The 12,902-nt window shown below is 37.1% G+C and overlaps 1 protein-coding gene across 1 annotated transcript in view; it reads left to right on the top strand.

The window, feature by feature from the left end:
* The window catches only part of LOC124272628 (solute carrier family 12 member 6-like), a 44,758-nt gene that overhangs the window by 21,259 nt on the left and 10,597 nt on the right, over positions 1–12,902 (top strand). Inside the window, exons 4-18 of the mRNA XM_046707830.1 lie at positions 276–422; positions 1,217–1,402; positions 3,303–3,529; positions 3,955–4,163; positions 4,662–4,802; positions 6,084–6,182; positions 6,566–6,623; positions 7,188–7,306; positions 7,887–8,280; positions 9,655–9,759; positions 10,369–10,457; positions 10,785–10,864; positions 10,989–11,077; positions 12,093–12,199; positions 12,514–12,630. Of these exons, the coding sequence (XP_046563786.1) occupies positions 276–422; positions 1,217–1,402; positions 3,303–3,529; positions 3,955–4,163; positions 4,662–4,802; positions 6,084–6,182; positions 6,566–6,623; positions 7,188–7,306; positions 7,887–8,280; positions 9,655–9,759; positions 10,369–10,457; positions 10,785–10,864; positions 10,989–11,077; positions 12,093–12,199; positions 12,514–12,630 (2,167 nt within the window). The remainder of the gene's footprint in view (positions 1–275; positions 423–1,216; positions 1,403–3,302; positions 3,530–3,954; positions 4,164–4,661; positions 4,803–6,083; positions 6,183–6,565; positions 6,624–7,187; positions 7,307–7,886; positions 8,281–9,654; positions 9,760–10,368; positions 10,458–10,784; positions 10,865–10,988; positions 11,078–12,092; positions 12,200–12,513; positions 12,631–12,902) is intronic.

Here is a 12,902-nt window from a genome sequence, read left to right as displayed (position 1 = left end):
TATTTGTTTAACTCTTTTACAAAGTATTTAAGATATAGAAATATCTTTACAGATATTCCAAAATTCCATTGAACTGTGATAACTCAGGCTGATGTGCATATTTATGATATTTGTGTAGAACTCTGCCCTAACATTATAATTCACCATGAAGTTATATGCTCATTCATATTCTACACACAACCAGGTGTGTTACAAAGCCAAGAGAATATTGAAATAGACTGACATTTATCATGATATCAGCAAGCCGTTGTTCTGAGCTTTTCTGTTGTTTCCAGAAAGCCAATCTTGGCACTATTCTTGGAGTTTACCTACCCTGCATACAGAACATATTTGGTGTGATCTACTTTGTGAGGTTATCATGGATAGTGGGCACGGCTGGGGCTCTCGAGGCGTTCAGCATCGTCTTCATCTGCTCTTCAGTGGTGAGAAATATGTTATTGCCAGCAAATGATGCAGGGTTGGTTTCTCATGGAACATTTCACCCACATGAAAATACAGATTACCCTTTCAGGGGACCCATATGGTTAATTCTAATTAGGGTCCATTTCAGGCAGAACGAGAGTCCACGATGGTAGTATATTTGGGTAGAAAGTTTTGGCTGTAATGTTTAGAACATTACTTTGAAAGGATCGAACATGAGCAGAAAATGACCACATGACCATTCTTGACTTAGCCACTTGTCCAAAGTCAATTCCAGTAAATTCTGTTTGGTCTAGTTAGCTCAACTAATATTATTACATGTAATAACACAGTAATCAAACAAACATGATGCTAAGTGTTAAGTCTAAGCAAGTAGACTTAAAAGATTTTGTTCCAGACCTCTGGTTAGGAAACAAAACAGCATTGTTGTGTGTATAGCTTCATAGGTTATGGGTCATCTATATCGTGGAAGATGGATTTTCTTTCACTGTAATAAATAAATATTTTTCAACCCCACAATGCACTGGTTGCAGATACAGTATGCAGTTTGATTATAGGACATTAGAATATGCTGGGAATAGGGAGTGTGTGAGTTTAATTTTATGCTGCTTTTAGCAATATTCCAATAATATCAAGGCGGTCTGGGAACAGGGAGAACTGAATGAAGTGATACTTTGCTGGGAGACACTGATTTTGTTAAACATTTACATGTTGTATCTTCCATGTGTATGTTTGTAAATGGTGTGTGTAGCCAGAAACAGTCCACAATGCTATGTTTCATGTATTTGTGTTGCAGAGCTTGCTGACATCATTTTCTATGAGTGCTATCGCCACCAATGGAGTGGTGACGGGCGGAGGGTCCTACTTCATGATATCACGGTCCCTGGGACCAGAGTTCGGTGGAGCAGTGGGGATTCTCTTCTATCTGGGTCTCTCAGTCTCTGTAGCCATGTACTTCATTGGATCAATAGAGATTCTACTGGTCAGTTGAAAGTTTGATCATGTTGTAGATTAACCACAGAGACTAGGTGCAATGTGAAATTGTTTAATATATGTACCTTCTTCAGGGTTTAATATAAAGAAATATCACTATTTGTCTGTTATCACTGATTATTTATGAACTAACACTGATGAAAGAAGAGGTATGTTGCTATTCTTTAGTCAGGTGCTATATCTGTATGTCACACCCTTGCCACGCCACACAACACAATCTCACATCACCAGTCACTTATCCCCAAACCAGTCATTCCAGTGTATACAATGGTAAAAAGTAAATATTCTTGTTTATCCAAACTACTCTAAATTTCTTTGAAGTTTAAAGTACTATAGCGTTTAATTTGGGTGAACTTGGGACCCTATAATCAGTATGATCATTTTTCTGTTCTACTTTTAATTATAATTTTTTATTACCGATTTCAGTTGATCAGTTTAGAGGAAAACAACATTTGAGGTGTGACTATGTTTTTATCCAGGATATATTAAACTGGAATTGAGTTAACCATGTCTGGATTGACAATTGGGATGTTGGGATTTAGCTAGTAGTAAAAGGTATATGTTATGCAGAAGCACCTAGGTATAATGAGTGAAGCCAATTATTGGTGTCCCAACCATGATATCACAGGAATGGTTCTGAAAACAGTGTTTAACCTATCATACTAACTCAAGTTGTCAAGTTGGATATCGTGCCTACCCTTCTTTTCTAGATGCTGGAACCACCTCTGTGTATGATTATGATTTATTAATAACCTGTTGTTAATTGCCTAAACTTACAGTGTGGTGTAAGAAAAGATTGGTTTTCATAATTTCTAATCAGTATGAATACCCAAACCATTGCGTACATCAGATGATAACATCTATTTATACATTGACTTATGATAATGTGCCAAGATCCAGGCATATTGTTCCTCTGTACATGAATGTAATCCCTACACCTGCCAGATGTAGTGGTGGTTGTGGTAAGGAGTAACTCCGTGGCATATGAGATATCGTGGAGGTAGAGGCGTCATGATGTTACATGGGAAATGTCAAGGTAGAAATCAAAGCAGCTGCTTCACATGAGGAGGAGGCAATAGACTTGAACAGAGCTGTGTGTACAAGGGCCTCTATTATAGATTCCGACACCATAATATATACAGTATTATGATGTAGGGGTCATGATATTTTATCATGGTATGATTGTTGTTGATTCAAGCTTCAATCAGCAGTGTTCCTGCTTTGTGACAATGACATGTAGGTAATGGTTCTGAACCAGACAATCCAGTGGTTGATATAGTGAGCAGTGATCCATGCCATCAGGTTACAAGCCTGACCACATGATCCATTAAGTTGCCTGTAACAACCAGCATACATTGCCTATATTCTAACCTGGCATCCCAGTGGTTAATGTGGTGAAAGAGTCTAGTTCAGAATCCAGTGTCATATGAACATATGTTTGGTGAACAATTTTAAGGCCCTTCCGGTATATTTTTGTTTTATAGGTATTAGGTTAAATATGCTTTCAATTAATTAGCAGTTGATTTTTAAAACAAATAGAACCTTGAAATATTATTTCGTCAAAAATGTTAATTAGAATACACAGCATTTTTCTTTTTTAACTTTTGTAAAATATAGGGTAGATTTTTTCATGAAAGTTAACCCCTACATCCCCATGAGGGGCGTAGAGGAATCCTTAATAAACTCCCACAAAGGGTTTATTGTGCAAAGCATACTTTCCAGTGTTTGCTGACATGGTATTGCTGAAAACAGTGTAACACTATGTTCACTCACTCCCTGCACACCTTCATTTTAGTTCTAAAATCGATCCATGTGTATGTACAAGGAACTGTATGATAGAGTTTGTACAAAAAGTATATGACATATGTAAATGTGGTTGTTATTTTCAGACGTATCTGGCCCCAGAGATTGCCATATTTACAGGGGGCACAGAAGCAGATATGTACAATAACTTCCGGGTGTACGGAACAATCCTGCTGCTGCTTATTGCCCTGGTGGTGTTGGTTGGAGTGAGGTTCGTCACCAAAGTGTCTTCGCTGACTCTCGCCTTTGTCATTGTGTCCGTTATCTGCATATACATCGGGATCTTTGTATCAAACACTGATAACAGTATCAGGTATGTCTAAAACAGTGGATATGGTGAAACATTTATGGTTTTTATTTCATCCAGATCAGTATAAAACATACATGAATATGAAACTAATTGATATTCATAAAAAAAAGGAAAAATTAAACTTTAGTAAGTATGTTTTTTATTGTTGACATAAACAACAGATGCAGTTTCCTGACTAAAAATGAAATGTGAACATACTCGCATCTCAACATGAAGTATCCTGGATCCTCTTGATCTTAGTATTAATAAGTGCCCGATTTGCACAATGTTATGATTGCCCACATGAGTTTTCTGGTGGAGTTTACAATTACAATCGATTATTGATCGATTATTGACCTCTGATTATTTATCTGCATATTGTGAACAATAACCAGCACTAGTTATATTATTGTGAGTTAAGACTCTATGACAACTGTGATTTAATTCAGGGTGTGTATGCTGGGAGACCATGTCCTGCCCTACAGTAAAGTTGTCATGAATGGCACCATGATGTGTATCAAGAATGAAACAGGACCACTATTCAACATGTTCTGTACAGATGTCAACAGCTCCTACACCTCGTGTGATCCTTACTTCCTCAACAATGACGTCAGGGTGGTGCCAGGAATTCCAGGCATTACTAGTGGAGTTTTCATGGGTATTGTCATTCTTATTTGCAAATAATGGGTGAAATCGTTTTGGGGGAAATGTAATATTATTGGTTTCAAATGAAATTTTATGACAAATGTGTTAAAGAATTAATTGTTGTGGGGTTTGGAGTATGTTTGTAATTTATTATTGTTCTTTCTTGTTATGTTATTGAAATGTGAACACGCTTATTGTACCAAAATGAATGAATTAATGTTGCTATGTGACCTTAATTGGGTACCTGTGTGACAAAGTCATCTAAGGTTCCAGCAATCACTGTGCGGAGTTTCTTAGGCCCGAAACCTACGATTGTGGGTTGAAATTAAGGTTTTACCTGTGTTTCTAGATTTAGCATGACCATACGTGTGTTCCTTGGTTTCACTGAAGTGGTAAAAGCCTGAGACCCCACTTGACTACATGCTGTGACATAACTTAAGTACTGTGCAATACGGCATTGAACTTGTTCACTTACTCATGCTGAACTAAGTCAGTGCCTTGTTCATTTCAGATAACCTGTATTCCCATTACACGGAGGCAGGTGTCCACCCAGACAGCAGTACTGTAGCAAACAAGCAGAGGGGGGATATCACCACTGACATAGCCACCTCCTTCATGATCCTGTTGGCTATATACTTCCCTTCCATAACTGGTAGATACTGACAATACCTGCTTTGTTGTAAATGAGTGAAAGCTTGTATGCATGTGTCTGTGCTTGTTGTTTAATGCTGCACTCACCGATATGTAAGTGATAGTGTGTGGACCAGACAATTCAGTGATTGATTCTATGAGCAGTGTCTGATGCGGTCAGAGTATGCGGCTAACCTATCTACCAAGTCACCAAGCCTGATCCCCTAGTACATTAAATAGCCTCTTACAACCAGAATTGGTTGCTACCTCAAGCTCTGCATGAGGATTGATGTAAATGTTTATTACCATGTATGTCAGCTTACAAGACTTCCATGTGTCTTGGTTTTTGAACACCATGTCTGTGGGAGTCATCACAGTGGTACATGTCTACACCTGCAATTGAAATAGTTTTCAATGTTGTATTAAACTACACTCACGGGCCATTCTAGAAACCCAGTAATAGAATAACTCACAAACTGACATCAGATATTTCAGCAATATCACGACAGGGGACACTAGAATTGGCTTCAAAAGTAACACATATGTGGGGAATCAAACCTAGGTCTTTGGTGTGATGAATGAACACTTTGACCATAATGAACACTTTGACTATTGATTTTAAACATGTACTTTTAATTACAGTGTGCATGAAGAAATAAATAGAAAGGTCATGCACACAGCCTTTTTAACTTTATCTTGATTTGCTTTTTCATTTTGGATTAATTACGAAATGCTTTTTACGAAAATGAAGTAAAACCATTTGAGCAGTATTTGTGAGGTTGTATTAACAAATAAAATTCTTCTATTTTTACCTTTTCATCATACTTCTTTGTGTTTTTTTAAGATTTTTTCGCCACTAACTACATGGTTTTCTGGAAAATGACCCCAGTAAACATAATGATTTTATAAATTGAGCAATTACAGATAATATGTTCATGGTGTGCTGTATTATATATACCATTAAAAAAAGTAGGGGATATTACATTTTTCGAGCATACCACTAGCCAATGCCAATGCATATGAGAAAAAGTAATATATATCCATACAGATGAAACATTTCCAAAGGAATGGAATAAATTGTCACATTTTCCCTTGATATCCCTTCATCATCTGTTACCTCCTTGGCTTCATCATTTGTATTTTATCAATCTTTTAAATCCAATATCCCCTACTTTTTTTGAATGGTATAGTAAGAACAGAAACTCAATGATGAGGAAATGCCTGGTTTCACTGAATGATGTCAAGAAATTGTAATTATATATTTATGTGATGAATCTGTGAAATCTGTAGTGAAATGTTTCAGGTTTTGAACAAGGTGCCAACTATTCGGGTGACTTAAAAGATCCCCAGAAATCCATTCCAAAGGGAACGCTATGGGCAGTTGGATCCACCTCGCTGATTTGTATCCTTTCTGCAACTTAGAAAATCAGGGGTATAAGTAATACCAAGAATATACAGTAATACAGAGACATATTGGTACAAATAATAACTAAATATCTAGTAAACTGTTACTTGGATTGTTTTCAAATTTTGGCACCCCCTCCTTTGTCTAAAGGAGAGGTACATTGCAAGTCTTGATTATGATCTGTTTTCAAGAATTACAGATTTGGAAAACAGCTTCTATGTCAAAAATAGTTTATTTTGCTTTTGTTAATAAGATAATTTTGGATAAATTACATTGATGTATTATTGTTTTCAAAATGATCATGGATAATATTTGAGTGCGTTCTTTACACACAATATAAGAAACAGGTGTTCCTTGTGGTCATTCTTAACATCTATAAGATCTGTCATCAGTGTTGTTCTTTGCTGCTTGTATAGAAGGACCGGTCCTTAGGGACAAGTGAGTGGGTTTTCTTGCATCTTGAAAAAGGTAAAATCTCATTAACAGGATGGCAATGACTGCAAAGTACATCTTTTAGTTCTTGAACAAGGATTCAGTCCTAGAATTTCACACAGCAACTTGTTTGTGTTGGAAATTAAGCCCCACCACAAATCATTATAGGATCCCATCTATGTATGGTGACAAATGTTGGGGAAAAGGATGCATAAAAATATCAACAATGGCTGAGATGTAACAAATAAACTGACCACAACACCAAGAAAAAGGATGTTAGCTGGAGATGAACATCAATCATAGATGATTGCTGTGATTGTTTCAAGGTTTGGTTTGTTTGTTCAATATTCCAACTGTTTGATAGCTACCCTTAAATTATCAAATCTGAACCAGACAAACCAGTGATTGGTAGCAGTCTACACCTTTAGGGTATGTTGACATGCTTCCATCCTAGCACTTATCCCTTCTAACTGATCCAAACGTTGCCCTTTGTGATAACCATAGATTGCTGAGTACCAATCTTAACACAGACTCTCACAGAAATTGTATGAACAAGAATGTGTTTTGCAGGTTTGGTGAGAGTATAAATGGAGATCTGGTGATAGCACAGTTAGCTTGGCCAACAAGGTGGGTGATCCTCATTGGCTCTTTCCAGTCAACAGTAGGAGCAGGCCTTCAAGCACTGACAGGTAGGTGCAGAACTATGTCCCATTCCACAAACTGATCATAGGGATACAACTGTCGTTAGTTATTCCTTGGGTATTGCTGTATCACACTCTTTTTGGAACAGGCCGTTGTTTGAACACTCATTGCAATCAGCAGATTGTTCAAGAACTATAAGTACCATAATCAGAATATAATGTTGCTTCCATCATGTTCTGGAAAATGTAACTATGAAACACTACTAAAAGAGAAATTTGTGTATATCACGTTTATTATATCCCACCCGGAAGTGAGGAGGTCGTATAGGAACAGAGTTTGTTCCTCTGTTAGCTTTATAATGGGTGCTCATTTCCTCAAAATGTCTTACACACTGATGTAACTTGTCAAGTTCTCAAACAAAATGGAAAATTGGTCTTAAATTCCTTTTAACAGAGTAAAGACTCTTGCTCCATGCTTTTCAACTTCGTGCTTAGTGCATGAGGACAGGTTTTCTCAAAAACTATTGAAGTTACATGAATGAAACTTTGCACGCTTTTCTACAACTTGTAAATGAATGTTTGGAATTTAGCTATCGTCATTTTTGTGATTATAAAACCTTATTTCCAGGTGCTCCCCGATTGTTACAGGCTATAGCCAAGGACAATGTCATACCATTCCTGCATTTCTTCAGCCATACTACCAAAGGTGGTGAACCAATCAGGGGACTTGTTCTCTCTACTCTCATAGCTGAATTGGGAATCCTTATTGCCAAACTGGACTATGTTGCTCCAATTGTGACCATGTTCTTCCTCATGTGCTATGGTTTCATCAACTTGGCATGTGCTCTTCAGACCCTACTTCGTCTCCCCCACTGGCGCCCTCGGTTCTGGTGCTACCACTGGAGTCTGTCCCTCATGGGGCTTGGTCTCTGCCTCAGCCTCATGTTCATATCCAGCTGGTACTATGCTCTCATTGCCATGGTGCTGGCGTGTGCTGTCTACAAATATGTGGAATACAAAGGGTAAGTACTGTATGTACTATTTATATTGTATTAAATTAGCACACTTACTAGTCCAGGAGTTTGAACACTTTCCCTTCATTTTATTTCACCATTTAAGATGCACTAGGATGAAACCAATTTCAAAGTTAGGGCCATAGGTATCAAGTGTCAAATTGATAGCTTCATCGGTAAACAAGTAATTGAACTGTCCTGGCCTAGTGTGGGAATTGCAGTAATACTGTTTCTTATTTTATTTTAATCTAAACATTTATGTGTCTTGCATATGATCAGTGTATGATATAAGGCCCATCCAACCGCCCGATTCCATACATACATTCATCATATCTTAAAATCTATTTTTCAAATTGAGCGTTAGATTTAGACTTGAAAATTACTTTTTGAACATTGAACTATCATATCGCATTGCTCAAAGCACTGCGTTGACATATATTATCACTGAAACAGCGACACCTATCGATGTGCAGAGTTCTGCAAACTCAAAGCACTGCGCGTACAATTCAGTGTCAATGAAATGTGACACTTAACGATGGATCTGCACCTTAATGATGGTAACTGAAGAAGCCATATTTTTGCTATGCTTCATAAGTTGTTAGGTTTACCTGAAGACAGAAAACATAAAACAGAAAAAGAAAGGCAACAGGAATATGAAACTAAAAGATTAAATTATTCATAACTAAAAATAGAGTTATTTTCTTTGGATTGTCTAGTCTGGTAAAATCCATTTTTGGCTGGTAACATGAAGTTTATTTGCTTATTTCATGCACTGATATGATTTGACATTTTGGCTTATCTTACACTCTGATATAATTTGACATTTTGGCTTATAAATATTGAAGTCCTGAAATAGGAATGAATGGAAAAAAAGTCTATGGATCTAGAAGAAAATGTGTTTTCACATCATCTGATTTATCTATATTTAGAAGGGTCATGAACCACCACTAAAACTGACATTTTCAAGTAAGAAAGTAAATGTTGAGACAATTTCTTTTTAAATTATGTATTTCTTTTCTGTTGCATATTACAAATGAATATGTCATGATTCAATCATAAACTCAACACAATAGACAGTGATATGTAACAAACTGCACAAAATGTAACAGTTATCAACCAAACAGTGAGTTACAATTTGACCAAAGTTTGTTATTAAAGGGGTTCTTGCTACAATATATTCATACAGATTATTATTTTTTAATGTAGTAATGTTGTGTGAACGCCTCTTTAAGTTTTATTTAGTTCAAAAGTTTATGTCTATAGTGCATTTAATGGTGTTTAGTTCTGCGCAGGATAGCCTATTTAAAGACAACATTGTTAGTAATTATAATTATTTTAGATGTTGACACTTGATCTTGATTCTGTGGTTACTATGTTGCACAGTGCTGAGAAGGAGTGGGGAGATGGTATGAGAGGCCTAGCTATGTCTGCAGCTCAGCACGCCCTCTTCAGGATGAAGGGATCTTCCAGTCACACCAAAAACTGGCGGTTAGTAGTACAGGCAGTTTCAAGGCCTCAACAAACTGAATGCTTCTGTCAGTTGTCATGTTAAATGTGATGCTTATATGTTATTGTTTGAAGTTTATATAGTGTTTCTTGTAAGAAAACTAGTATCACTATCATAATTCTGTGAGTTTAAATAGTTACATGCAAGTCAATTTCCAGTGAACAAAATGGTAAAAAGCAATCATTTCTTGTCAAACCAAGACTACCCATCTGCAGGGTAAGTTAGCGGTATCTACTAACATAAGTAAAAGTCCATGTGTAAGCTAAACTCTGAGCAGGATTGCAAGTGAAGCAATGGTTCTGGTAAACTCAAAGCACTCATGTCACTGTCTGCCATTTCGAGAATAAATTAAAATCAAATCCAATTCAAGGCTTGAATGATTTGGTGAGTCGTGATTGCTACAGAAATTAAGCATTGTTCTTGGGTTTTGGAATTTACTTTTAATTTATTGATAGTTTTATATAAGGTAACTTGGACATGGAGATAACAAGATGAGAACTAAGCACTTTGTCGGTCCCTGCAACACAAACTCTGTTGAAGTTATCATTGTGGGGGATATTGATGATGCCCTCCTCATGTTGACATTCCAGACCACAGCTTTTGCTCCTTGTCAAGCTAGATGAGGATTTCACACCTAAATCACCAAAGTTGATGACATTTGCATGTCAACTGAAAGCAGGTATGTTTTACCTTCACAAGAAATATTGATAATTTTCATTAAAAAATGTTATAAATGTGTGTAATTTTATCAGATGTTTCTTAATATAATTGGGATTGTAGTGAAGGGTGTTAGGTCTAAAAATCTTGGGTTGTCCGGCATGCTGACATGGTTGATAGTGTATCATTGTAAATCAGTGGCATGGACTATTGACCAGGCATGGAATATAGACCATAATGCCAATCATTGTATTGTCTGTTAAAGTCTTGATTATTTACAGGCTCTTGTCATATTGATTGCAGCATTGAACGGCATACAAACAGTCTATTGCAAAAACAATGCTTTCAGGAAAAGGCCTAACAATGGTCAACAGTGTCCTTGAAGGAGAATATGCTGAACATGTGGATGACATCAAAACTGCCAGGAAGGTACTGAATGCTTTCTTACAAATAACTGAAGGACATGTGAATCTTTCGCAATAAAATCATTAATCATTATACGGAAGTAATGTATAAACATAATTATATTCAATGGATGCTGTACGGCTTTCAGACATTGGATGACTGGATTGAGAAGAGCAAAATCCGAGGGTTCTCTGATGTAATCATGTCCCACACATTAGAAGAGGGCATTTGTCATGTGTAAGTGATCCTCACTTCTGCAGTGTTTGAAATTGAGGGAGTCCTGCGTACTATCAAAACAATATCTCAGATGACAAAAAGGCAGCATATCTCACCTTGAATACTTGCAAAAGTGGATCACTAAAGGGCATGATAAAAATAATGGAAAAAAACAACACTATTAATATCCTGCAAACCCCATCAAGCAAACTATGATTATCTTATTAGAATATATAATTTGAAACGGTCCATTCACATTTTTTATATACAGTCAAATCCCGATGAGTCGAATGCCGGTGTCTCGAATATTATGCATAACTCGAAGTACCTGTCGGTCCTGACCATTCCCTGTTATAGTTGTCATCATTTGAATACCGGTTACACGAATTCGACTCATAAATACACAAGATGACTTCGAGAAGAAAATTTGGTCCCATGAGATTCAAACAACAGCAATCTTGTATACAGAAGCAGAAGTCAGTCAATGAGAAGTTGATTGGTGTAGCAAACTTATCCAATTAACAAACCAGCGCGGCTCACGCCTTTCCGCCTTTGATGGGTGAGTTCAAAAGGCAGATTAGTGATTTTACGGAAATCACTGTCTGTGCTAATCAGACTGGAACTGATAAGGTGCCCCTATTAGTGATAGGGAAATCATTAGATAAACAAATGCTTAGGCGGAGGAATTAGGACTGGATCATCTTTTTTTTCTACCCTCATAGACATACCTATGTCTCGAATACATCGATAAGTCGAATTTATTACTTGGTCCCCAGAGATTCGACTCATCGGGATTTGACTGTATCTTGAAATTGAGTGAGTTTATTTTTATGCCGCTTTTAGCAATATTCCAGCAATATCACGGTGGGGGACACCAGAAATGGGCTTCACACATTGTACCCATGTGGGAAATTGAACCTGGGCTTTTGGTGTGATGAGCGAATGCTTTAACCACTAGGCTACCCCACCGCCACTCTTGAAATTAAAATGTGCCGGTGTTATAAGTGATCTTGATTAATAAGCCTGTATGTTGTAGAATCCAGAATGCAGGTCTTGGTGTCCTGCGTCACAACACAGTGATGTTGGCATGGCCAGACGAGTGGAGTGAGCAGAGACGGGAGAAAGGTTACAGAGTCTTCCTGGGTAGGTGACTTCCTAATGTTGCAGATGAATGATGGGTCCAAGGCCCAAAGAAGCTGTGTGGCTATGTATGCAATGCATAATTACCATTACCTTATGAATTTCAAAGAATGGTGGCAAAAAAAACAATGTAAGAATGAGAGTATGACATCAAAGTATTTATCATAGCTTAGTCTACTGGTCAGTCTACTGAACAAGATAGATCAGTCTCAGAAATTGAGATTTTCCGCCGTGAGTAATATACTTGTGAAATTAATTATGTGATGTTTGGTAATAACATTATGAGAAACAACTGAAGAACATCTCACTATTTCCAGAAACCCTGAAGAACATAAATGCCTCAGAGTTATCTCTGATGGTGCTGAAAGGCATCGACCACTTCCCTGAAAACTCTGACAGACTCAAAGGCACCTTGGACATATGGTGGATTGTACATATCCTTGTCATGTCACTTTGTACAGCATCAGGGATTATAGCAATTCAGTACAGAGGAACAGCCTGTAACTGACACCTTCAAATTGCATGTCCAGGTTGTACAAAAGTTGCTTATTATTTCGGTTGTTCATGTTTTGAACGTGCTTTAAAGTACCGGGTACACTTTATAAATCTTTGTGACAAATTTTAAGTATTTTGAAATTGTCAGTCTTCTATATAAATGTACATGGTTTACAAACATCTTTTTCAGTGTACTGCCACTGTGTTGATA

The sequence above is a fragment of the Haliotis rubra genome, unplaced genomic scaffold (assembly GCF_003918875.1).
Source record: "Haliotis rubra isolate DU_JTF1 unplaced genomic scaffold, ASM391887v1 Scf103, whole genome shotgun sequence".
NCBI classification, from domain to species: domain Eukaryota; kingdom Metazoa; phylum Mollusca; class Gastropoda; order Lepetellida; family Haliotidae; genus Haliotis; species Haliotis rubra.
The sequence above is the reverse complement of the archived record's forward strand: the minus strand, read 5'-3'. Positions and strand labels throughout refer to the sequence as shown.